Raw genomic sequence first — 26,309 nt, 5'->3', positions numbered from 1 at the left:
GTGAGGACCTTGACAAAACACCTACTAACTGAGGACCAGTCTATCTATCTCACACATATTAAACACAGACAATACACCTCCTAAAATATTTAGCCACTCCACTGTCAGAGCTATTAGAACATCATTTTGTAGTCACAACATTTACATATCTGACACAGACAGAGTACATATTAAGAAGTAGTATGGGCACTCAACACTTCACCAAAAGCCATAGACCAGATCCCATTATAAACATCTCTCAGTCATGGCTTTACAGTGTTGCTGAATGAAAGTGACGTTAGTTCTATTCTTCCCCACAGTACCCTGCACACCCCAGCGTCTGCAGGCCAGTGTGAGCTGCAGCAGTAATGTGGCCAATATGATGTGGAGCACCAGCCGTGGGGGTCAGCTCTACTCTGTAGAGGCTACCGGAACCGACGGACACGTTGCAGGATGCATGTCCCATGACACCCGCTGTGATCTCACCGGCCTGCACTGCGGCCAACACTACACCGCCACCATGGTGGCACGAGACAGTGACTGCACCAGCCCTGTGAGTGACACTGTGGAGCTCAAGACAGGTGAGCTCACAACACACATATGGGAAAATGTAGAGACACTTTATAAGCAGACAGTTGAAGTCAGAAGTCTACATACATTTAGGTTGGGGTCATTAAAACTAATTTTTCAACCACTCTCCAAATTTCTTGTTAACAAACTATAGTTTTGGCAAGTCGGTTAGGACATCTACTTTGTGCATGACACAAGTCATTTTTCCAACAATAGTTTACAGACACATTATTACACTTATAATTCACCGTATCACAATTCCAGTGGGTCAGAAGTTTACATACACTAAGTTCACTGTGCCTTTAAAAAGTTTGGAAAATTCCAGAAAATTCCATCATGGCTTTAGAAGCTTCTGATAGGCTAATTGACATCATTTGAGCCAATTGAAGGTGTACCTGTGGATGTATTTCAAGGCCTACCTTCAAACTCAATGCCTCTTTGCTTGACATCATGGGAAAATCCAAATAAATCAGCCAAGACCTCAGAAAAATCAGCCAAGACCTCCACAAGTCTGGTTCATCCTTGGGAGCAATTTCCAAATGCCTGAACGTACCACGTTCATCTGTACAAACAATTGTACCCAAGTATAAACATCATCGGACCACGCACAAATCATACCGCTCAGGAAGGAGACGCGTTCGGTCTCCTTGAGATAAATGTACTTTGGTGCGAAAAGTATAAATCAATCCCAGAACAACAGCAAAGGACCTTGGAAAGATGCTGGAGGAAACAGGTAGAAAAGTATCTATATCCACAGTAAAACTAATCCTATATCGACATAACCTGAAAGGCCACTCAGTAAGGAAGGATGACCCAAAGCATAATTCCAAAGTTGTGGCAAAATGGCTTGAGGACAACAAAGTCAAGGTATTGTATTGGCCATCATAAAGCCCTTACCTCAATACTATAGAAAATGTGTGGGCAGAACTGAAAAAGTGTGTGCGAGCAAGGAGGCCTACAAACCTGACTCAGTTACACCAGCTCTGTCAAGAGGAATGGGCCAAAATTCTCCCAACTTATTGTGGAAAGCTTGTGGAAGGCTACCCAAAACGTTTGACCCAAGTTTAACAATTGAAAGGCAATGCTACCAAATACTAATTGAGTGTATGTAAACTTCTGACCCACTGGGAATGTGATGAAAGAAATAAAAGCTGAAATAAATTATTCTCTCTACTATTATTCTGACATTTCACATTCTTAAATAAAATGGTGATCCTAAGACAGGGAATTTTTACTAGGATTAAATGTCAGGAATTGTGAAAAACTGAGTTTAAATGTATTTGGCTAAGGTGTATGTAACCTTCCGACTTCAACTGTAGATATTCATAAACACTCACAGCGATGTAAAAAAATCCAGCCCATTGGTGAACACTCATATAACACGCATACACTGCATAGTACACCGCACACTAAGCCCTAACGTATCACCCTAAACCCAAACCTAACCATGTCCCTGTCTATGCCTGTACCCCTTCAGCACCCTGCATTCCTGCCACTGTGTCCACTGTGATGGACTGTACAGCCAACGCCATGCACGTGTCGTGGTCTAAGAGCTCGGGGGCTGACTCCTACATAGCCACCCTGCAGGACAGCGACGGAAGCTCCACCACCTGTCAAGCCCTGAGTGGAGCAGCCTCCTGTAACGTCACCACACTCAGCTGTGGTCAGATCTACCATGTCACTGTAGCTGCCTCCGACGGATCATGCAGCAGCCCATCTACTGATGTCACCGACACCCACGCAGGTAGGAAGGGATAAGGAAGTCTCACACACAGTCCCTCTATCTAGAGGGAACCATACTTAGGTCAGTCTGTCAGTCTGCAGTCAAACATACATTTTCCTGAATATCCATTTCAGGGCCTGTTTTGTTCACCATTTATATCAATGTTGTAGGCAAAGCACTGAAAAACTGAACCCATATGACTTATATTTAACCTAACTTGTACTTCCGAGACTACTCTCTTCCTCTATCCTTCTCTCTCTTCCACCAGCACCCTGTGCGCCTCGTAACATCGAGACAGTGATGGACTGCGAGGCCCGTGTTGCCATGGTGTCCTGGTCTATGAGTGCCGGGACTGTGTCCTACGTGGCTACAGCCACCACCCTGTCCGGCCACGCCGTCACCTGTGAGACCAGCAACACCTTCTGTGAGCTGGGGGGCCTGGCCTGCGGAGAGAGTTACTCTGTGTCTGTACAGGCCTGGGGAGAGAGCTGCAGTAGCATGGCTACCATGACAGGACAACTGGTCACTGGTCAGTTGATGCTTCCTCCATGTTATTGTATATTACCCTGACAAAAAAAATACTTTAGAATGTAATGATATTTACCGGTAACTTACAAAATAAAGGAAATACCAACATAAAGCATCTTAGTAGGGCGTTGGGCCACCACGAGCCAGAACAACTTCAATGCACCTTGGCATAGATTCTATATGTGTCTGGAACTCTATTAGAGGGATGCATCAACATTATTCCACAATAAATTTCATAATTTGATGTTTTGTTGATGGTGCTGGACAACGCTGTAGTGCTGAGTGATTAACTGACATTATAGTTATTTTTCATTTTTTAAACAACTAATTGACCGATGTCAGTTCAATTATTTGAATTCCACTTTGTGAGCTCAATGTGCAGATAAAACCTGAACTGTGCGTTGTAGTAGAGAGTTGTAGTTTTCAACAGGCTAATATTCTACATAGTTTAGCGTAGAAAATGTGGTATTAACTACAATGACCATCTCTGCTTACACTTGTTCGGTCTATGCGGAGCAGATACGGAGACTGATAGAAGAAAGAACACATGATTGAGAGAGATAGAAAGAAGTTGCTTCGCAAGGGATTGATAGTTGGTATTCAGAAGTCATAAAAGTATGCCTTATTTACTTTGAATAACTACTAAAATAGTGATTTTGTCAGACAGCATAGGCAGCAGCTCTATAGAGATGAGATGATGACTTGGAATTAAATAATAGTCATCAAATAAAACAAATATACACAAATTGAAATAATGTAATAAGTAATGTTATTTAACGAGGTAGGCTAGTTGAGAACAAGTTCTCATTTACAACTGCGACCTGGCCAAGATAAAGCAAAGCAGTGCGACACAAACAACATGGAATAAACAAACATGCAGTCAATAATACAATAGAACATGTCTATATACAGTGTGTGCAAATGAGGTAGGATAAGGGAGGTAAGGCAATAAATAGGCCATAGTGGCAAAATAATTACAATATAGCAATTAGACACTGGAGTGATAGATGTGCAGAAGATGAGTGTGCAAGTAGAGATACTGGGGTGCAAAGGTGCAGAATAAATCAAATAAATAACAGTATGGGGGATGAGGTAGTTGGATGGGCTATTTACAGATGGGCTATGTACAGGTGCAGTGATCTGTGAGCTGCACTGACAGCTGGTGCTTAAAGTTAATGAGGGAGGGAGATATGAGTCTCCAGCTTCAGTGATTTTTGCAGTTCGTTCCAGTCATTGGCAGCAGAGAACTGGAAGGAAAGGCAGCCAAAGGAGGAATTGGCTTTTGGGATGACCAGTGAGATATACCTGCTGGAGCACGTGCTATGGGTGGGTGCTGCTATGGTGACCAGTGAGCTGAGATAAGGTGGGGCTTTACCTAGCAAAGACTTACAGATGACCTAGAGCCAGTGGGTTTGGCAACGAATATGAAGCGAGGGCCAGCCAACAAGAGCATACAGGTCGCAGTGGTGGGTAGTATATGGTGCTTTGGTGACAAAACAGATGGCACTGTGATAGACTGCATCCAATTTGCTGAGTAGTGTTGGAGACTATTTTGTAAATGACATCGCCAAAGTCAAGAATCAGTAGGATAGTCAGTTTTACGAGGGTATGTTTGGCAGCATGAGTGAAGGATGCTTTGTTGCGAAATAGAAAGCTGATTCTAGATTTAATTTTGGATTGGAGATGCTTAATGTGAGTCTGGAAGGAGAGTTTACAGTCTAACCAGACACCTAGGTATTTGTAGTTGTCCACATATTCTAAGTCAGAACCGTCCAGAATAGTGATGTTGGACGGGCGGGCAGGTGTGGGCAGCGATCGGTTGAAGAGCATGCATTTAGTTTTCCTTGCATTTAAGAGCAGTTGGAGGCCATGGAAGGAGAGTTGTATGACATTGAAGCTCATGTGGAGGTTAGTTAACACAGTGTCCAAAGAAGAATAAATGATGGTTATTAAGTGATAAGCAGTAATGGGCAGTTACTGCCACTTTTATTGTTTTATTCAGTGTTGTTACAGAATTCAACCCACATAATACATAGTGCATTTAATGTTAAAAAACAACAACATTGAAAGCAAAATCGAAAACCGTGATCATTTTTTTATTCTGAAACCGAAACGACTTCAAAAAGCACTAACCGCTCAGCACTAAAACCGCGTCTCAGGCACCGCTCCAGAATCTCCCAGAAGTATTAAATCGGGTTGAGATGTGATGACTGAGACGGCCATGGCATATGGTTCACATCATTTTCAAGCTCATCAAACCGTTCAGTGACCACTCGTGCCCTGTGGATGGGGGTATTGTCATCCTATGGGGGAATAGCCATGGTAGCCAAAATAATGGGCTGGCCAGCATTTTTATACATGACCCTAAGCATGATGGGATGTTAATTGCTTAATTAACTCAGTAACCACACCATGTGTGGAAGCAACTGCTTTCAATACACTTTGTATCCCTCATTTACTCAAGTGTTTCCATTATTTGGGCAGTTACCGATACACTAAACCTTCTACATGTGGTATAATATTGCAATTAGATCCGTGCGATGGGATCTCCCCACTTCCAAGTCTACCTTATCTTGTCTGTTCTCAGAGCCCTGTGTACCTTTCCACCTGAGTGCTAAGTACAGCCTGACCATAGGCCAGGTGTTGTGGGATGTGAGTCAGGGTGCTACCCTGTACAGCGCTGAGGCAGTGACGGAGGAGGGTCACCTTATTAGCTGCAACACCAGTGACACCTACTGTGCCCTCTACAACATGGCCTGTAGCCAGGTGTACAACGTCACCGTCACCGCACACAACAACATCTGCCAAGGCATGGCTACGTCCAAGTCTATCAACCTCAAGACAGGTGAGTCCCTCTCACCTAGCTATGATAATACATAATACCCTACCCAGCTATAACACAAAGACCAGTATAATGTACTGTACCACCGTGGCTACTGGATACACTCATATCTTCATATTATATTTTCATTTGAAACAGTAGTTCGAAGTTTTTCGAAGCAGCCATACCATCTGCATCGTTATCCATGGTGTCCCTTGTTGTGTGTGTTTCAGAGCCCTGTCCTCCCAACAATGTGGAGACAAGTGTTGACTGCGAGACTGGAACAGGCGCTATTTCCTGGGAGATGAGCGTTGGGGCAGTGGGATACATAGCATTCTTCAACGGACGCAATGGAGACTCTCTGTCCTGCCACACCTTGGCACACCACACTTCCTGTAGGGTAGAGGGACTGAACTGTGGCACAGTTTACTATGCCCGCGTCAGAGCCCTGGGAGACACTCTTAATAGCACTGACTCTACCACTGTTCTGCTGGCCTCAGGTCAGTAACATAGCAAGGGAACATTCCTTTAGTGGTGAGTACAGAAACAAATCTGAGATCAGGGACCGTATGTCTCAAGCATCTCAGAGTAGGAGAGCTGATTTAGGATCAGGTCCCTCATGTCCATATAATCTTATTGATTATGATCTAAAATGCTAAACTGATCTTAGATCAGTACTCTGAAACACTTGATACGTAAAGCCCCAGTATAATTGCCATTAAGAAAATTCACTGGATATAGTAGACAATAGAAAACAGATAAAGTACTAACGAGTTTCTCCGTCCCGTCCCCAGCTCCCTGTGTCCCCGCCAGCATGGAGGCAGAGGTGGACTGTGATAACGCCACGGCCCTGGTGACCTGGGGCTGGAGCAATGGAGCCCAGTCCTACATCCTCACTGCTTTGGGCAGCGACGGGCACCAGGCCTCCTGCCACACAGAGGAGAATTACTGCAACATGACCGAGCTGGCCTGTGGTGAGGACTACGAAATCACCCTGACCGCCATCAACCACAACTGCCAGGTGGAGACCCTGTCTGGGGTCAGCTTCAGCACACGTGAGTAGAGAGCACGGACACAGGAGCCTCAAACACTATTTATAATAGAGGATTATTGAGGAAAGTTAGTTTTTTACTTGTAATGACTGATATGTTGTAGTTTATCCACCTTAGTTGAATGCACTCACTATAAATCACTCTGGATAAGAGCGTCTGCTAAAAGACCAAAATGTTAATTAAAGAAATAGAGCTGTGGTCACTAAATCACAGAATTGTCATAACTATTGTTGGATGCATGTGCAATACAGTGCTCTAGTATCTACTAGCGCTAGTGTGTCATAGAAACCTGTACTGCGGTGCAGGTCTTTAGTGCCCTGTAATGCCTGTATGGTAATGTACAATAAGTTACCCTACTGTACAAACTCTCACATGGTCTGTATACTGACTCAATTTGACCTCTGACCCTTAGGTCCCTGTCCCCCCCTGCATGTGGGAGTGGACCTGCAGTGTGGGACCCACACTGCCACCTTGTCCTGGGAGCAGAGAGAAGGGCTGCAGTTCTATGTTGCTAGCGCCACCTCCAGGGCTGGAGAATCTACTGGGTCCTGCAACACTAGCAGCTCTAGCTGCCAGTTCCCTGCTCTGGACTGTGGGGAGACCTACAGCTTCACTGTGACCGCCCACAGCAGCATGTGTCAGAGCGAACTCAGCAACACTGTCGAGATCAAAACAGGTAAGACTTTTTCGCCTGGTCAATCTACCTGTCAATCCCCTACTCTTCTACAATCTCTCACTGTTGTCATGTCCCTCTTGCATGTGCCTTATGTTGCACAATTCTGTGTACGTTTGATCAATTACGCACCTCCCAGCACTGACAATTCTATGATCAAAGAACAAAATGTACATACATTTATGTAGCAATATTCTTCATGCTATCAACAATTCAAAATTCAATGCAATAAGTCCCCAACCCAACCTTTCCCTTTTACCTGCGTAGAACCTTGCCAGCCAGACCAGGTGACAGCTTCAGGGTCATGCGACAGTGAGACAATGGTGGTTGTGGCGTGGGCCGAGGCCGAGGGGGCGGTGGTCTACATGGTGACGGCCATGGGAGACCTGGGATACATGACAGCGTTCCAGACCAATGAAAGCAGCCTGGAGGCGGAGCTGCCCTGCGGACAGACCTACAGCTTCACTGTGATTGGCCAGGACGAAAGTTGTGATAGCCCAATCAGTGATGCTGCAGAGTTCAGGACTGGTACGTGGAGATATTTAATAACTTCACAGAAATACACTCCTTATGTTTAGTGTTAAGTAAAGCAGGCTACGTATAATCTACTATCATGCTATGTATCTCATGGTCTAGATCTAGCCTATGTCTGTCCGTGCAGGTGCACAGCTCAATTCTGTGTCTCCATGTGTGGGCCTTGATTATGGAAGCACATTCATGCCAAAACAAATCCAAACAAAGACTTTGCATCTGTTTACATACCCGGTCTCCTCCTGCAGCTATGACAGTATGTTGTCTAGGGCCAGGCTATAATTCAAATCAATTCAAGGGACTTTATTGGCATGGGAAACATATGTTTACAAATAACAATAAAAAGTGAACAGAAAATATTACAGTCACACAAGTCTATATGAGTGTAGTGTTGTGTTTCTGTCCCCAGCCCCCTGTGTGCCCCAGCATGTGGAGAGCTACACTGTGTGTGAGAACAGCCTGGGCTCAGTGAGCTGGGCCGAGAGCGAAGGGGCGGAGTCCTACACCGCTGTCGCTGTCGGAACAGATGGCCACACCCACATGTGCACCACCAACTCTACCAGCTGCACCTGGGAGGACCTGCACTGTGGAGACCTCTACACCGTCCACGTCATCTCCAACGACTACCTGTGCAGCAGCTCCCCTAGCAACAGCACCACCGTACGCACAGGTAGGCACGACACACAACTCAGTCATACTATTGTCCCAGTTAACCCTTGTCTGTGGCACAGTTTTACCCACCACAGTTACCCACGTCTCCCCCATTGCCCAAATATTCATCCTGTTGGTGTTTAACTGTCTTGTTTTGTTATCTTCCACAGCTCCCTGCGTGCCCCAGAATCTGGTGCCCACTCTGGACTGTGGCAGGAGGGTTGGCTCCCTGACCTGGGACCTGAGCCACGGTGCAGACTTCTACATGGTGACTGCAGAGACCAACGATGGCCACAAGGTGGAGCTGAGCACCAATGACACCAACGCTTACATCTCAGAGTTCCAGTGTGGTCAGGAGTACTACCTGTCTGCCCAGGCAGTGGATTCAGAGTGCAGGAGTGCACCCTCCCCCCCTGCAACACTCAGGACAGGTACATAACATCACACCCAGCCCACCTGCAACACTCAGGACAGGTACATAACATCACACCCAGCCCACCTGCAACACTCAGGACAGGTATGTAACATCACACCCAGCCCACCTGCAACACTCAGAACAGGTACATAACATCACACTCTCCCCCCCTGCAACACTCAGGACAGGTACATAACATCCCACTCTCCCCCCTGCAACACTCAGGACAGGTACATAACATCACACCCAGCCCACCTGCAACACTCAGGACAAATACATAACATCACACTCTCTCCCCTGCAACACTCAGGACAGGTACATAACATCACACCCAGCCCACCTGCAACACTCAGGACAGGTACATAACATCACACTCTCCCCCCCTGCAACACTCAGGACAGGTACATAACATCACACCCAGCCACCTGCAACACTCAGGACAGGTACATAACATCACACTCTCCCCCCCTGCAACACTCAGGACAGGTACATAACATCACACCCAGCCCACCTGCAACACTCAGGACAGGTACATAACATCACACCCAGCCCACCTGCAACACTCAGGACAGGTATGTAACATCACACCCAGCCCACCTGCAACACTCAGGACAGGTACATAACATCACACTCTCCCCCCCTGCAACACTCAGGACAGGTACATAACATCCCACTCTCCCCCCTGCAACACTCAGGACAGGTACATAACATCACACCCAGCCCACCTGCAACACTCAGGACAGGTACATAACATCACACTCTCCCCCCCTGCAACACTCAGGACAGGTACATACCATCACACCCAGCCCACCTGCAACACTCAGGACAGGTACATAACATCACACTCTCCCCCCCTGCAACACTCAGGACAGGTACATAACATCACACCCAGCCCCCCTGCAACACTCAGGACAGGTACATAACATCACACCCAGCCCACCTGCAACACTCAGGACAGGTACATAACATCACACCCAGCCCACCTGCAACACTCCGGAAAGGTACATAACATCACACTCTCCCCCCCCTGCAACACTCAGGACAGGTACATAACATCACACCCAGCCCCCCTGCAACACTCAGGACAGGTACATAACATCACACCTAGTCCACCTGCAACACTCAGGACAGGTACATAACATCACACTCTCCCCCCCCTGCAACACTCAGGACAGGTACATAACATCACACCCAGCCCACCTGCAACACGCAGGACAGGTACATAACATCACACCCAGCCCACCTGCAACACTCAGGACAGGTATGTAACATCACACCCAGCCCACCTGCAACACTCAGGACAGGTACATAACATCACACTCTCCCCCCCTGCAACACTCAGGACAGGTACATAACATCACACCCAGCCCACCTGCAACACTCAGGACAGGTACATAACATCACACTCTCCCCCCCTGCAACACTCAGGACAGGTACATAACATCACACCCAGCCCACCTGCAACACTCAGGACAGGTACATAACATCACACTCTCCCCCCCTGCAACACTCAGGACAGGTACATAACATCACACCCAGCCCACCTGCAACACTCAGGACAGGTATGTAACATCACACCCAGCCCACCTGCAACACTCAGGACAGGTACATAACATCACACTCTCCCCCCCTGCAACACTCAGGACAGGTACATAACATCACACCCAGCCCACCTGCAACACTCAGGACAGGTACATAACATCACACTCTCCCCCCCTGCAACACTCAGGACAGGTACATAACATCACACCCAGCCCACCTGCAACACTCAGGACAGGTACATAACATCACACTCTCCCCCCCTGCAACACTCAGGACAGGTACATAACATCACACCCAGCCCACCTGCAACACTCAGGACAGGTACATAACATCACACTCTCCCCCCCTGCAACACTCAGGACAGGTACATAACATCACACCCAGCCCCCCTGCAACACTCAGGACAGGTACATAACATCACACCCAGCCCACCTGCAACACTCAGGACACGTACATAACATCACACCCAGCCCACCTGCAAGACTCAGGACAGGTACATAACATCACACTCTCCCCCCCTGCAACACTCAGGACAGGTACATAACATCACACCCAGCCCCCCTGCAACACTCAGGACAGGTACATAACATCACACCCAGCCCACCTGCAACACTCAGGACAGGTACATAACATCACACCCAGCCCACCTGCAACACTCAGGACAGGTACATAACATCACACTCTCCCCCCCTGCAACACTCAGGACAGGTACATAACATCACACCCAGCCCACCTGCAACACTCAGGACAGGTACATAACATCACACTCTCCCCCCCTGCAACACTCAGGACAGGTACATAACATCACACCCAGCCCACCTGCAACACTCAGGACAGGTACGTAACATCACACACAGCCCACCTGCAACACTCAGGACAGGTACATAACATCACACCCTCCCCCCCTGCAACACTCAGGACAGGTACATAACATCACACACAGCCCACCTGCAACACTCAGGACAGGTACGTAACATCACACACAGCCCACCTGCAACACTCAGGACAGGTACATAACATCACACCCAGCCCACCTGCAACACTCAGGACAGGTACATAACATCACACCCAGCCCACCTGCAACACTCAGGACAGGTACATAACATCACACCCAGCCCACCTGCAACACTCAGGACAGGTACATAACATCACACCCAGCCCACCTGCAACACTCAGGACAGGTATGTAACATCACACCCAGCCCACCTGCAACACTCAGGACAGGTACATAACATCACACACAGCCCACCTGCAACACTCAGGACAGGTACATAACATCACACACAGCCCACCTGCAACACTCAGGACAGGTACGTAACATCACACACAGCCCCCCTGCAACACTCAGGACAGGTACATAACATCACACCCAGCCCACCTGCACGACACAGATGTCATACATACACTCACAGACACTGTGTAGAACAATTAGTTACAAACAGGTACTGTGACAGGTGCTACACTGTTATTAAGCACACCAATGTAACCATAAACAAACGCAGGTTGACATTTATTGGGATGAATCTTGTCCTGGAAGCAGCTTTGCAGGGTGGTCACAAGCAAGCCAAAAAGTAATAAACCTAACCCTAACCCTAAACTTAACCCTAACCACACAGCTAACCTTATGCCTAACCCTAAACGTAACCCAAACCACACAGATAACCTTATGCCTAACCCTAAATTAAGAACAAAAAGCACATTTTGGCCAATTTTGACTTTGTGGCTGGCCCATCAAGCAGATACTGCTAAGCTCTGCCTCCAGAACAATATTCATCCCAATAAATGTCAACTTGCTAAACAAACATGTCCACTTTCACCAAGCACACCTGTATGCCTTCTTAAAGATTTTAATCTGTGCATAACTCATATTCTTTTCATCTTCCCTCCTTCAGAGCCCTGCAATCCCACCTCCATCTCTAGCGCGATGGACTGTCTCTCCAACATCGCCGTGGTAATGTGGGCGGTGTCCGACGGTGGAGCGGAGTACTACACCGCCACGGTGGAACACGAGGACGGCCAATCAAAGAGCTGCATGTCGTCCAGCTTCCAGTGCGGCATGCCCGACCTGCGCTGTGGACAGAACTATACCGTTACCGTCACCGCATCCAACCAACATTGTCACTCCGACCCCAGTGTCGTCAACACCCTGACCACAGGTGAGACAGACCACAGGACACTTCAACACAAGAGAGAAAGACCAGACTAGCAGAAGAGAGGTCCTTGCACAACTAACAAACTAAGAGACCATGCTAAACTGTGATAGAAATAAACATGTCACATATGGACCAGAGACCAGGCAGGTTACAGAGGTCTCTGAATCCACATCCAAAGACTACCAAAATGCATATGTTCCCTCTCAAAAGATGAACCCTTCTCGGTCCCTCTCCACAGTTCCCTGTGTCCCTACCCATGTTGTGGCCGTTATGGACTGTTCTGACAACACAGCCTCAGTGACCTGGAGCCCCACCCAGGGCGCGCTGTCCTACAGAGCCATGGCTCAGAGCCCCCGCGGCGCCCTCTCCTCCTGCGAGAGCACTGACCCACAATGCATCCTGGCCAACCTGATCTGCGGAGTGCCCTACACCGTGCAGGTGGTGGCGGTGAACGAGCGCTGCTCCAGCCTGCCCAGCCACTTGGCAGAGTTCCAGACAGGTGAGATACTGTACACACCAGGTAGTACCTGTACACTGCATACACAGTCAGAACACAGAGCACATAGTAGGTCTAACTGTACACACCAGGTAGTACCTGTACACTGCATACACAGTCAGAACACAGAGCACATAGTAGGTCTACCTGTACTCAACAGGTCAAACAGCCCAGGTTGATAATGTAGAAGTTCGGCCGATAGAAAAATCACCTCATCTCACCTTTAGTCTCACCCAACACCTTATATATAATTCTCTCATTTACGGTGGGTCTTCCACACTCTAGTGTCTACCAATGTACTATTCTCCCTGTATTACTTTCCCACTCATACGACGCTCCTCTCCCCTGCAGTCCCCTGTACCCCTGAGATCACTGGGGTTCTCCTGGACTGCTACACAGACTCAGTTCTGCTGGAGTGGGCCTACGCTGAGGGAGCTGTGTCCTACATCGCCACGGCTCAGTCAGGGGACAAACAGACAGCCACCTGCAACACAAACCACACCAACTGTGAACTTATGGAGCTAGCCTGTGGACAGACATACACTGTCACCTTGAGGGCATCTGATGGCCAGTGTGACAGCTTCCAGAGCACCAGCGTGAAAGTGTCATCAGGTGAGTTAACTATACTAGACACAACAACTACCATTGTATAATGCAGATGCCAGAAGGAGACAATTATGCGAGAGATGTCACTGATCCAGCATACTGTAATAACTCATCAGCATCGAGTTGAAAAAGATTAGTATATTAATGCTATTGTTAGCATTAACATTCATACAGTTCTCATTTCAAGTGAACGCATCATAAAAGTTCATGTTAGCAACGTGAATATTGGTCTCTCTCTCCTCCTCTCCCTTCCCAGTCCCCTGTCCTCCTCAGGCTGTTGTATCGCAGCTTAACTGTTTAGCTAACTCAGCCCGTGTTGAGTGGGAGAGCAGCAGTGGAGTAGACTCCTACACCGTCCAGGCTATGAGCATGGAGGGAGACGTGACCGGCTGCGAGACCGATGGAAACGTCTGTTCCATATTGGACCTCGTCTGCGGCTCCACCTACAACATCAGTGTCAACGCCGTGAGCAACGAGTGCAACGAATCAGAGAGCACCCTCATACAGATGCAGACAGGTTAGTCCTGCCCCTGACGATAACACACCCTCTCCTGTGACCTGTCACCCTCTCATTCCAACCATGTGTTTATACTGTATACAGTACGTACTGTATGTGCACGGTGGATGTACCTGTGCACGGTGTATGTACCTGTGCACGGTGTATGTAACTGTGCACGGTGTATGTAACTGTGTACTCTCTCTCCTTCTCTCTCAGCGCCCTGTGTACCTGAGCAGTTGGAGGCCAATATGGACTGTGACTCTGGCTCTGTGTCAGTATCTTGGGAGCCTAGCAACGGTGCCACCTCCTACACAGCTGTTGCCCAGGGCAACGGTGGCTACGCATCATCATGCAACAGCAGTGACACCTCTTGCCAGTTCCCTGAGCTGCTGTGTGGCCTGTCCTACAGCATCACCGTTCAAGCCTCTGACGATGTGTGTAACAGCGCAGACAGCAGCGCCGTACAACTCAACACATGTAAGGTCGTCACCCTACATGTAGCATTTAGTGTACCTGGACTAGATTCATTATAATAGAGAACAGCTGCACACACCTGCTGGTGGGTAACTTCATGTAGCCAGACACTCAGCTTCAATGCAATTGATTGAATGTTTGATCATGTTTGGGCAGCAAGCTGCCATTGTTAGGGTTTTGTCTGGGTCGTCACACACCACAGATTATTGCAGCTTGCCCCAGTATTTCCAGAGCCCTATATTCCCCTCTAACCAGGTATGTTTTCTGCAGTAGATTCCTTTCTAACCTCTAAGGGTTTCTCTGTGTGCAGTACTCTGTGAGCCCCAGAATGTCAGTGCTCAGATGGAGTGCGGAAGCAACGCTGGACTGGTGTCATGGGAACAGGGAGAGCTTGTGTCTTCCTACCTGGTGCGTGCGGTCAGCCCCGACGGACACCGGACCCAGTGTGACAGCAACGCCACCAGCTGCAGACTACCCAGCATGCACTGTGGCCAACAGTACAACCTAACCGTCACAGCCCAGGACGGGAGTTGTGACAACAGCAATGCGTACCTGAGCCTGCAGTCTGGTAGGTTATTGATTGATTGAACTATCAGTCTCAATTAACCAAAAGATGCCACAATACATACTGTAAGAGTACATCAGAATGCGGAGACAATTAAAATGTTCTTCCATTCTCTCTCCTCCCTGTCTCTTTTCAGTCCCCTGTAACCCCACCAACGTGCAGGCATCCCTCCAGTGCCTCTCTAACTCTGCAGCGGTGACATGGGAGCGGGCCAGCGGCGCGGTGTTGTACCAGGCTGTAGGCACAACAGATGGAGGTCACCAGGCAATGTGTAACAACAGTCAGACACACTGTGATCTGAGCGGACTGCAGTGTGGACAGACCTACAACGTCACTGTGGTCTCCAAAGACGACACCTGCAGCAGCGTAGACAGCGACACGGCACACGTCAGGACAGGTAAAGGGAGAATTGACCTCTACATTACAGCAGATTGGAGTTTGAATCTTGTTCGGTGGGCAGCTCTGCCTTGATGCAGAAACAAATGTGACACCACTATAGGCTTAGAAACCTGAGATTATCACTAGCCTCCTCTGTCTCTCCTCGCAGCTCCCTGCCCTTCCCAGGACGTGGCTGTGGATGTACAGTGTGCCGCCGGCTCCATGATGGTCACATGGTCCGCCAACCCTAACGCCGAATCCTTCCATGTGACGGCTGTGACCAGCGGCTCCGCCGACCTGTCATGTGACTCCAGGGGTCTTCCAATAAGAACCGGGTGTTCCATTGAGAACCTTCCATGTGGACACCTCTACAGCGTCACGGTTACCTCCATCAGAGGTGGCTGTAAGAGCAAAGTCAGTGGTGCCGTAGCGGTGTCCTCAGGTAAGACCAGAACACAGGTGACCCTCACACTGCATTCATAGGAAGTGTTACACACACACACACACACTGCATTCATAGGGGAGTGTTACACACACACACACACACACTGCATTCATAAGGGAGTGTTACACACACACACTGCATTCATAGGGGAGTGTTACACATACACTGCATTCATAGGGGAGTGTTACACACACACTGCATTCATAGGGGAGTGTTACACACAGTCTCCAGGAGGAACGAGATTATTCCATCCACACCTGCTGTGTAGACCAGAACCGAACGAAAAGAAACACTCCTTTTTATGTGCGTGCTTTTCCCTTTTCTCCATGGATGTAGAACAAACAGTAGAACAGTAGAACCAACAGTAGAACCAACAATAGAACAGTACCATTAAAACCTTTTTTTCTCCCCTTCCACAGCTCCATGTGTCCCCCAGAATGCTAAAGGTAGTCTGGACTGTATTTCTAACTCTGTCTGGGTGTCTTGGGATGCCTCCACCGGGGCTCAGACATACACAGTCCTGGCCAACGGCGGCGGAGGTGTTAACTCCACCTGCACTTCTTATTCTACTGCCTGTAATGTGCCTGACCTGGCCTGCGGAACCCAGTACACCTTCCATGTGACTGCTGTCAACACACACTGTCAGAGCTCACCCAGTAATACCTTCCAGATCGAGACAGGTACGTTACACACTGTCAGAGCTCACCCAGTAATACCTTCCAGATCGAGACAGGTACGTTACACACTGTCAGAGCTCACCCAGTAATACCTTCCAGATCGAGACAGGTACGTTACACACTGTCAGAGCCCACCCAGTAATACCTTCCAGATCGAGACAGGTACGTTACACACTGTCTGAGCTCACCCAGTAATACCTTCCAGATCGAGACAGGTACGTTACACTCTAGTTGTTCTTTATGATTTTGTGCTCAGACTCAGGTGCAAATGAAATTCTGTTCAGTTCATGGGCAATAAAATATTAATTTATAAATGACCTCACAGTAGTCTTAACTGTCCTATCTCCTAACCTGACTGTTCTCTGGCGGTGTACAGTCTGTGACTCTATAACTGAACTACCTTTCTTCTCTTTAGGTCCTTGCGCCCTGAAAACCATCACCGCGGTGAACGCATGCCATAGCAGCAGTATCGTGGTTAGCTGGGAGCATACAGAGTTATCTCCTACCATCGTGGCAACGGCAGAGGGACAAGACCAATCCATGTTCACCTGTAACAGCACGTCCACTTCCTGTGAGCTCATGGGAGTGCGCTGCGGCATGCACTACACCATCATCGTCTCCGTCCCCTCCGACAAGTGCAGCACCTTGAGGAGCCCACCAAAAAAGATCAACACAGGTAACTAGACCACTCCACCACTAGGACACCTTACTCTTGGTCAACACCGGTATCTAGAGTACTCCACCACGACACTAGAATCAACACAGGTATCTAGAGTTCTCCACCACGACACTAGAATCAACACCGGTATCTAGAGTACTCCACCACGACACTAGAATCAACACAGGTATCTAGAGTTCTCCACCACGACACTAGAATCAACACAGGTATCTAGAGTTCTCCACCACGACACTAGAATCAACACCGGTATCTAGAGTACTCCACCACGACACTAGAATCAACACAGGTATCTAGAGTTCTCCACCACGACACTAGAATCAACACAGGTATCTAGAGTTCTCCACCACGACACTAGAATCAACACAGGTATCTAGAGTTCTCCACCACGACACTAGAATCAACACAGGTATCTAGAGCTCTCCACCACGTCACTAGAATCAACACAGGTATCTAGAGTTCTCCACCACGACACTAGAATCAACACAGGTATCTAGAGCTCTCCACCACGTCACTAGAATCAACACAGGTATCTAGAGCTCTCCACCACGTCACTAGAATCAACACAGGTATCTAGAGTTCTCCACCACGACACTAGAATCAACACAGGTATCTAGAGCTCTCCACCACGTCACTAGAATCAACACCGGTATCTAGAGTACTCCACCACGACACTAGAATCAACACAGGTATCTAGAGTTCTCCACCACGACACTAGAATCAACACAGGTATCTAGAGTACTCCACCACGACACTAGAATCAACACAGGTATCTAGAGTTCTCCACCACGACACTAGAATCAACACAGGTATCTAGAGTTCTCCACCACGACACTAGAATCAACACCGGTATCTAGAGTACTCCACCACGACACTAGAATCAACACAGGTATCTAGAGTTCTCCACCACGACACTAGAATCAACACAGGTATCTAGAGTTCTCCACCACGACACTAGAATCAACACAGGTATCTAGAGTTCTCCACCACGACACTAGAATCAACACAGGTATCTAGAGCTCTCCACCACGTCACTAGAATCAACACAGGTATCTAGAGTTCTCCACCACGACACTAGAATCAACACAGGTATCTAGAGCTCTCCACCACGTCACTAGAATCAACACAGGTATCTAGAGCTCTCCACCACGTCACTAGAATCAACACAGGTATCTAGAGTTCTCCACCACGACACTAGAATCAACACAGGTATCTAGAGCTCTCCACCACGTCACTAGAATCAACACAGGTATCTAGAGTTCTCCACCACGACACTAGAATCAACACAGGTATCTAGAGTTCTCCACCATGACACTAGAATCAACACAGGTATCTAGAGCTCTCCACCACGTCACTAGAATCAACACAGGTATCTAGAGCTCTCCACCACGTCACTAGAATCAACACAGGTATCTAGAGTTCTCCACCACGACACTAGAATCAACACAGGTATCTAGAGTTCTCCACCACGACAACAGGACATATTAGGATACATTAGTCATGGTCAACACAGGAAGTAAAAAGTACCCCACCACTATATTATGACGTATAAAGATTCATTACCCACGGTCAACACAGGAAGTAAAAAGTACCCCACCACTATATTGTGACGCATAAAGAGTCATTACCCATGGTCAACACAGGAAGTAAAAAGTACCCCACCACTATATTGTGACGCATAAAGATACATGGTTGACGAGAAACAGCACATAATAAAGCAAAATCAACAATGATTGCAATCAATACTGAGCAACACACTGAGCTCTACACCATACATACTGAATACAGAGAGACTGTATTACTGAGGGAGTTGTTACTAGCTATCCCAATATCCTGATACTTTTCCTCTAACCTCTGCCTCCAGCTCCCTGTGTTCCTGAGGATGTGACAGTGGTAGCGTCCTGCAAGGCAGAAGGTACAGTGGTGTCCTGGGCTCACTCCTTGGTGGCCCAGTCCTACCTCCTCACCGCCACCAGCCGAGACGGTGACGTCCGCACCTGTAACAGCTCTGTGAACAAATGTACCCTGGCTAAGCTCCACTGTGGTCAGCCCTACACATTCAGCGTGACTGCCAGCGCCAGCACCTGCACCAGCAAGGCCAGCCCCAACGTCACCTTCAGCACAGGTACATTAAGATACAGCAGATAGCAGTACAGTATTCTCTGTTCAGTATATACAGTATATAAGAACATGGATCGAAGGGAACATTTTGTTCCGAAGGATCAGACAATTGACATCAAATACCCGATTATTCGATCCAAATGTTCCTTTTGATCAATGTTCCTTTGATGCACTTCTCATCAAGTACACCATCCCTCCTTTTATACTGACTTTAAAAACTCCAATCTGCTATAATGTAGAGGTATTCTGTAACATAACATTGCTGTTGTATTCAAGTAACATTGCACTGCACCATTGTTAGAACATTGCGTCTATTCTCTTCTCCCAGTGCCCTGTGACCCCATTGGCCTGTCCGTTCATGTCCAGTGTGAGACTAGCTCAGGCGTGCTGTCCTGGTCCCCCAGCCAGGGCTCTGTGGGGTACTACGGCTTTGCCCAGTCTGAGGATGGGGACATGCTGTACTGTGATAGCATGGACACCTCCTGCACAATCCAGGGTCTTGACTGTGGAGCCATGTACAACTTCTCTGTTCTGGCCTCTGATGGAGTCTGCAACAGCTCATACAGCCAACCCCTGCTTGAGGGAGCAGGTAATAACCCATCCAGTTATTTCAGCTAGAGATGGTTGAGGAGTAGAGTCAGTGAATGAATGACATCAGGAGGACAGGGAACACTGCATACAGTACAATGTATTCAAACGGTCTAATCAGATACTGGCTAACTAATATAGAGATTAATGCAATAGTATAGATTCTAATGATCTTGATTTCTTCTCTCTATCCTTTCTAACCTCCTTCCTCTCTCGTCCTAGCCCCCTGCGCCCCTGCCAAAGTGCGGAACCGCATGCAACTAATCGGCAAGACCCACTTTGCCCGTACCTCCTGGAGTGCGGTCGTCTGCCCCAATGTCGAGTACCTGGTTGAGATGACCGGCAGTATCCTGGATGACCCGCAGGCCATGTTTGATGTCTCGTCCTATTGGATAAAGTACACCTTCTTTGAGTTGGCCCTGCCCTGTGGCTCCTCCTACAGTCTGACAGTCCGTACCAGGAACTCTGCCGGAACCAGCAAGCCCTCCACCCCCATTACTGGGACAACAGGTATGTTAACTAAACAGGGAGCCATAAGGGTTTGAATGTGGACACTGATTTAATATTATGATGGAAATGCAAATGATCAGCAATGCTACTGGTCTGCAATGCTACTGAATTCAGTCAGTCTATTCTGAGGGTAATGTGACCTTAGTCTATAAAAAGAGTGACAGTTTTGGCTGGGAAGTTACTTCTGCCCTGAGGTGGGGGATTATCCTGAGAGTAGGGCTGAGGGATGTTTATTCCAGAGTTGACATTAGTAAACCAACCCTTTCCCTTCCAGCTCCCTGCGCACCTCTGGGCGTGAACTACACGGGTGACAACACGCCTGTCATGCTGTCCTGGGAGGCTGCAGTGTTCGCCACACAGTACACCGTCTACGACGTGACCGGAGACAGCCGCACGCAGGTGTGTTCCACCACGGAACTGTCCTGTCAGCTTAACAACGTCCAGCCAGGCGCCATCGAGGTTACCGCTAGCAACGCTGTGGGAGAGAGCGTCCCCACCAAAGACATCAACGGTGAGATCGGAAAATATGATACAGAAGGAAAATATTCATAGTAGGCAAATTAGGCCTTGGACATTGTTTTGCCTGTTTTTATCAGTGATTCCAAGTGAATCCAACCACACTGATGAATAAACCACTGTGATGGGGGATATCATCCATATCGATGACAAATTCGTATCGTTGTATGTACAATGGTGGAGTAAATATCGTGTTCATCATAAACAATGAACTAGTTACTACTTGAAACACTGCTGCTAGAGGTCGATTCGCGCAATTTGAGCCATTATGGCACTGGCGCAACATCTCTCTGAATCAATGCCAGTTCAAGTGGACTAAATCTGATATGGATCATCAATATGGATGATGATAAATCTCTACTGCACATGGTGTTGTGATTGTATTCAAGCTTTCAATAACACAGTCTATCTTTGATCCTCTTTCTCAGGGCCATCAAATCGCCACAGAAGAGATCTGGGGATGGCAAAGCCTGCCACATTTGCTGAATTCCGCATCAGAGGTGAGCACATTCTCAAACTGCCACCCCATCTCTAATCTTTGCACCATATATGCATAATTATATTCCTCACACTCTCAAAATAGTTAATGTGTAGTCTACAAATATGCTAAAGGTCAAACAAATAGTGAAATCAATGGTTCATAATAACATTACTTTTCCTCCTTCCCTTCACAGAGGAGCTGTCCGAACCCAAGGTGTTAGTTGCTACGGTAACAGGTGTTTCTCTGCACATGGAGTGGGCACCGGTGAGGGACGCCACCCTCTACACCATTATCATCGTCCAAGAAGACACACCCTCCAGACGCCAGGTACTGACCGTCTCTGAAGAGCTGACCAATGTGAACGACCTCGAGCCCTCCACAAGATACTGCATCTTTGTGTCGGCCAAGAACGAACACACCCAGAGCAACTACTCCAAGGAGTGTGTCACTACTGGAGTCCCCATGTGATTGACTTTCACCCCAACCAAATGGACATTACGGTTACCAGGGCAACCACCAATCGATGTAGTGTAAAGAGAATCATCAGTGACTGCTTCCTATCTCTAGAAGTAAACACGCAAGGCAGAAGAGAGGCTTTTCAACAGACTGAGATACAGGGAGGGGTTACTGTTGTTAAGCTTAAATTACTATCACAAAAGGCAGTCTTTATCACATAGATGATCCTACTAAAGCTATGTTATTTTCGATTAACTTGAAAGCTGAAATGTGGTATTTTTTTGTTGTTACTTTTTAGAGCTAGGTATCATTTTCTTGTTTTTTGTAGTCGGTAAGATAGCAGCATGTGTCTTTATAATGTGTAGTTCTTTGAAAAAAGTATGCCTAAAAATGTATTTTTATTTATCCTCAAATTGTTATTTTTTTGAGACCTACACAAACAACTTTTCTGTCCACTAAATGTATTTTAGATTCTTTTGTTGGTTGTATACATGATTTGAAACAAAGAAAAAGAAGATCAAGAGAGCAAATAAATGCTATCAAGCAAGTAGTAATTTATGAAGCAATATTTTTGTTAACCATACAGTATGTGTCCTATCTGATGTACTATACATCTTGTCTCAAAACTATAGCTACAATAGGTATTTTTATATCAAGCACAGATTTAAGGAATGTTTGTAGAATGTTGTATGTTAAACATTAAAATAGTTATTCTCCATAAAGAGCAGAAGATATCAAAGTCCTGGGTCTTTCACTTGGCAGCTATCATTGTATCCATTATATATAACAGCCAATGATGACTCCTCATCTACATTATCTACAGTAGTTGTATGGGAGTCTGGATGATGGGAGTCAATACTTTTGATTTCATGTACTATAGGAAACATTTCTGCATGGACCCGAAAGACAAGTTAGAATGTTGAACTCGAACCATTCGGGCAGACAGATCAATTGATATCTGAGCATCAGCAGACTCAAACAAATGGACATACTTGATGCAACCCAGGAGCTTGTGAGACCGATGTGAACATCCCTGATTCAGATTCTTCTTTCTTGTCATCGAACCAAGTGTAACGGATGTGAAATGGCTAGCAAGTTAGCGGTGGTGCGCGCTAATAGCGTTTCAATCGGTGACGTCACTCGCTTTGAGACCTTGAACTAGTGGTTCCCCATGCTCTGCAAGGGCCGCGGTTTTGTGGAGCGATGGGTAACGATGCTTTGTGGGTGACTGGTTCGCGCCCGGCGAGAGGACGGATTAAAGTTATTCTGTTACACAAGGCTATAGAAAAACAAACAATCAAATATAACACATGCACCAATAACTGGGAAGAATGAACATTTAATGGAAAATCGTTAAAAAAAAACTGAACTCTGCTGCAGCCTGTTATTTAGGCCAGAGTTCCGCAGACTCAGATTTAGTCCACTTGAACTGGCATTAATTCAGAGAGATGTTGCGCCAGCGTCATAATGGCTCAAATTGCGCGATTCGACCTCTAGCAGCAGTGTTTCAAGTAGTAACTAGTTAATTGTTTACGATGAACACGATATTTACTCCACCATTGTACATACAGCGATACGAATTTGTCATCGACTTCGTCAAAAAGAACAAACCCAAAAAGGTACTGTATAAAACTACTTTACGTGGTGGTTCAGTTGTGGCTTCCATCGAAACAACCCACATGTAACGTTAGCTAGCTAGCTAGCTAATCGCAGAACTACACGGATTAGATGCAGACCGTCTTTGGCCTGCCTTATGTTGACGTTATGTTTAAAGTCTGACCCGCTAATTGAAAATAAATGGGGAAAACTATTTATCAGATCTTGTCAACTTATCTGCAATAGGCCCATTACAACTGTATTTTCTGTGTGCTTGTCCATTCTCTTCTTCAGGTGGTAGACTTGGGATGCAATGACTGCACTCTCCTTAGGAAGCTGAAGTTTCACAAAGAAATTGAACTGCTTGCTGGACTGGACATTGACTGTGCAGTTATCAGGGCTAAAATGTGTGTTTTATGAAGTTATTTCAACAAATAAAACATTGTCCATTGATTTGTGAGATCCTATCCTATGACCTAGGTCTACCTCTGTGAGACTGTAGTACACACACACCTACCTGTCTTAATTTATCATAACCTTAACTAAGGACCTTTACAATTAAATCCTGAGCAGGTATGAACTGGCACCGATTCCAACTGACTACCTGCAGCCAGGTGATCACCCCCTGACCATTGAGCTGTACCAGGGTTCAGTCACCGAGCGGGATCCCCGCACCAAAGGATTTGATCTGGTGACGAGTATTGAGCTGTAAGTCATCAAATCACATTTATTTATAAAGCCCTTTGTACATCAGCTGATATCTGAAAGTGCTGTACAGAAACCCAGCCTAAAACCCCAAACAGCAAGCAATGCAGGTGTAGAAGCACTGGAAGTCTGGGTGACTACGGGAGGGATTAGCCCTCAGACAATGTTTTTCTACTTTTTCAGATACTGTATTGTATGAGCACCCACATACTGGTACATCAATTCCATGTTGATTGCCACATGTAAGGGTTTGCCCATCATGTGCCCTTCAATATTGTCATGGTATTTTATGTTAACCACAAACTTGCTCTCTACAGCATTGAGCACCTACAGCTTGAGGATGTGGATAGGTTCACTGAGGTTGTATTTGGCTACATGGCCCCAGTAGCAGCAATCATTAGCACTCCAAACGCTGACTTCAACCCCCTGCTCCCCGGGCTGACAGGGTTTAGACACTACGACCACAAATTTGAATGGACTAAAGTAGAGTTTCAGACCTGGTATGTGTACATTACCATGCAGTCAGTATGCCTGTATTATAATCATCATTCTAAAAAGGTATAAATTGTTCTTATTTGTACTTAGTTTGCACTCATCCTCTCCATCTCTCCCATCCCTCCTGCTCTCCCAGGGCTCTGAAGGTGTGCAGAGAGTTTGGTTATGTGGTGGCGTTTACAGGTGTAGGACAGATACCGGCCCAGGAGGAGAGCATTGGGTTCTGCTCTCAAATCGGAGTGTTTCAGATAGACAGGTCAGGAGGTGACGCACCACGTCTGCAAAATAATGTCGCAGAGGAGCATCTTCCTTACAGAGTGGTGAGGAGGCACAAATGGGGTCTACTCTTGTTGTTTAATCCTGTCTCACTACCTGTGTGATCAGAGTCAGAGATCAAAGTATCAGTGTCACTTAGTTTTGCATGCGTTTCAGAAAGTGGCCAGTGAGAATAAAATAGGCCCCTCTGTCCTAACCTATTTCTCACATTGTCTTTCCCTTACCCTTTCTCTCCATCCCTCATACTCCAGTTATACAACGTGGTGTACCCAAGCCTGTGTGACAGCAATATCTTCCAGAGGACTCTGGTGAATGAGGTCCTGTACTGGGCTGAGACCCTGAAGAGAGAGTGGCTGGAGGAGATACGTGGAGTGGGGGATGAAGAATCAGAACAGATAGGTGAAGAGGGTTGTTCGAGAGAAGGAATGGACAGGGAGGAGAGTCAGACAGGTGAAGTGGAGGCGGGTGGTAGAGGGTTTGAGGTAGAGAATGAGGAGGTGGGGGGAGAGGGTAGAACAGACATGGGACAGGAGGAGCCCTACAGAGAAGGTCAGTCTGTGTGTGTCCCCTTGGTCAGGTTGTGCTCCTGCCCCAGAGTGCAAGCTCTGAGTGGGACAGTCCAGCATCTCACAAAGTTCCTACTGGAGAACTCTAGAGTACAGTTAACCAACGATGGCACTGCCGTGGTGTTGGTGGACAACGATGATGAAGATTTGGAGTGGGATGAGAACTGTGATAACACAGAGACAGGTCCTTTCTTGGTCAGTAGCGTGGAGAACGAGGACTGGGAGACCGAGCTTGGTCAGTAGCATGGAGAACAAGGACTGGGAGACCGAGCTTGGTCAGTAGCATGGAGAACAAGGACTGGGAGACCGAGCTTGGTCAGTAGCATGGAGAACAAGGACTGGGAGACCGGGCTTGGGTGACCTTTGTCATATAAGGAGTGTATTCTTTAATGTACTAGTGGTGCGGATTTTCATTTTCTTTTACCCTGGCAATATACAGTTCTAGAACTAGGGGCCATCAGATAAGATTCAACCATATCCTTAAATGAAGAAGGAACATGTTCCTAATAAAATGTGATGAGAATATAGTCATTGCCTGGTTCACA

General features: G+C 47.1%; 2 protein-coding genes across 2 annotated transcripts in view; both read left to right on the top strand.

Annotated features, from left to right (window-relative positions):
• fndc7b (fibronectin type III domain containing 7b) overlaps window positions 1-22,853 on the top strand; it is a 47,809-nt gene extending 24,956 nt beyond the window's left edge. Inside the window, exons 32-57 of the mRNA XM_090236172.1 lie at window positions 300-560; window positions 2,027-2,293; window positions 2,541-2,801; window positions 5,388-5,645; window positions 5,855-6,121; window positions 6,416-6,676; window positions 7,086-7,349; window positions 7,614-7,874; window positions 8,287-8,547; window positions 8,699-8,959; window positions 12,378-12,641; window positions 12,877-13,137; window positions 13,486-13,746; window positions 13,997-14,257; window positions 14,456-14,716; window positions 15,024-15,281; window positions 15,415-15,675; window positions 15,826-16,098; window positions 16,521-16,781; window positions 17,194-17,454; window positions 19,319-19,579; window positions 19,904-20,164; window positions 20,386-20,673; window positions 20,948-21,184; window positions 21,618-21,689; window positions 21,864-22,853. Of these exons, the coding sequence (XP_090092298.1) occupies window positions 300-560; window positions 2,027-2,293; window positions 2,541-2,801; window positions 5,388-5,645; window positions 5,855-6,121; window positions 6,416-6,676; window positions 7,086-7,349; window positions 7,614-7,874; window positions 8,287-8,547; window positions 8,699-8,959; window positions 12,378-12,641; window positions 12,877-13,137; window positions 13,486-13,746; window positions 13,997-14,257; window positions 14,456-14,716; window positions 15,024-15,281; window positions 15,415-15,675; window positions 15,826-16,098; window positions 16,521-16,781; window positions 17,194-17,454; window positions 19,319-19,579; window positions 19,904-20,164; window positions 20,386-20,673; window positions 20,948-21,184; window positions 21,618-21,689; window positions 21,864-22,138 (6,638 nt within the window). The 3' untranslated portion in view covers window positions 22,139-22,853. The remainder of the gene's footprint in view (window positions 1-299; window positions 561-2,026; window positions 2,294-2,540; window positions 2,802-5,387; window positions 5,646-5,854; window positions 6,122-6,415; window positions 6,677-7,085; window positions 7,350-7,613; window positions 7,875-8,286; window positions 8,548-8,698; window positions 8,960-12,377; window positions 12,642-12,876; window positions 13,138-13,485; window positions 13,747-13,996; window positions 14,258-14,455; window positions 14,717-15,023; window positions 15,282-15,414; window positions 15,676-15,825; window positions 16,099-16,520; window positions 16,782-17,193; window positions 17,455-19,318; window positions 19,580-19,903; window positions 20,165-20,385; window positions 20,674-20,947; window positions 21,185-21,617; window positions 21,690-21,863) is intronic.
• Window positions 22,854-23,275: 422 nt separating this feature from the next.
• henmt1 (HEN methyltransferase 1) lies at window positions 23,276-26,291 on the top strand. The gene is made up of 6 exons (XM_021604571.3): window positions 23,276-23,745; window positions 24,017-24,129; window positions 24,296-24,430; window positions 24,745-24,927; window positions 25,059-25,242; window positions 25,450-26,291. Exons 1-6 carry the CDS (start codon window positions 23,662-23,664, stop codon window positions 26,005-26,007), a joined length of 1,257 nt encoding a protein of 418 aa, XP_021460246.3. The 5' UTR covers window positions 23,276-23,661; the 3' UTR covers window positions 26,008-26,291.
• The last annotated feature ends 18 nt before the right edge of the window (window positions 26,292-26,309 follow it).

This window comes from Oncorhynchus mykiss, chromosome 5 (assembly GCF_057628025.1).
Source record: "Oncorhynchus mykiss isolate SJ-2025 chromosome 5, ASM5762802v1, whole genome shotgun sequence".
NCBI classification, from domain to species: Eukaryota; Metazoa; Chordata; class Actinopteri; order Salmoniformes; family Salmonidae; genus Oncorhynchus; species Oncorhynchus mykiss.
The sequence above is the reverse complement of the archived record's forward strand: the minus strand, read 5'-3'. Positions and strand labels throughout refer to the sequence as shown.

Excerpts from the sequence above, each read along its gene's own strand:
- henmt1 (XM_021604571.3), top strand. The coding sequence starts at position 23,662 with ATGAACACGATATTTACTCCACCATTGTACATACAGCGATACGAATTT. Across the intron at positions 24,431-24,744 it reads CTGGTGACGAGTATTGAGCT|CATTGAGCACCTACAGCTTG; the intron begins GTAAGTCATCAA and ends TGCTCTCTACAG. Across the intron at positions 24,928-25,058 it reads AAAGTAGAGTTTCAGACCTG|GGCTCTGAAGGTGTGCAGAG; the intron begins GTATGTGTACAT and ends CTGCTCTCCCAG.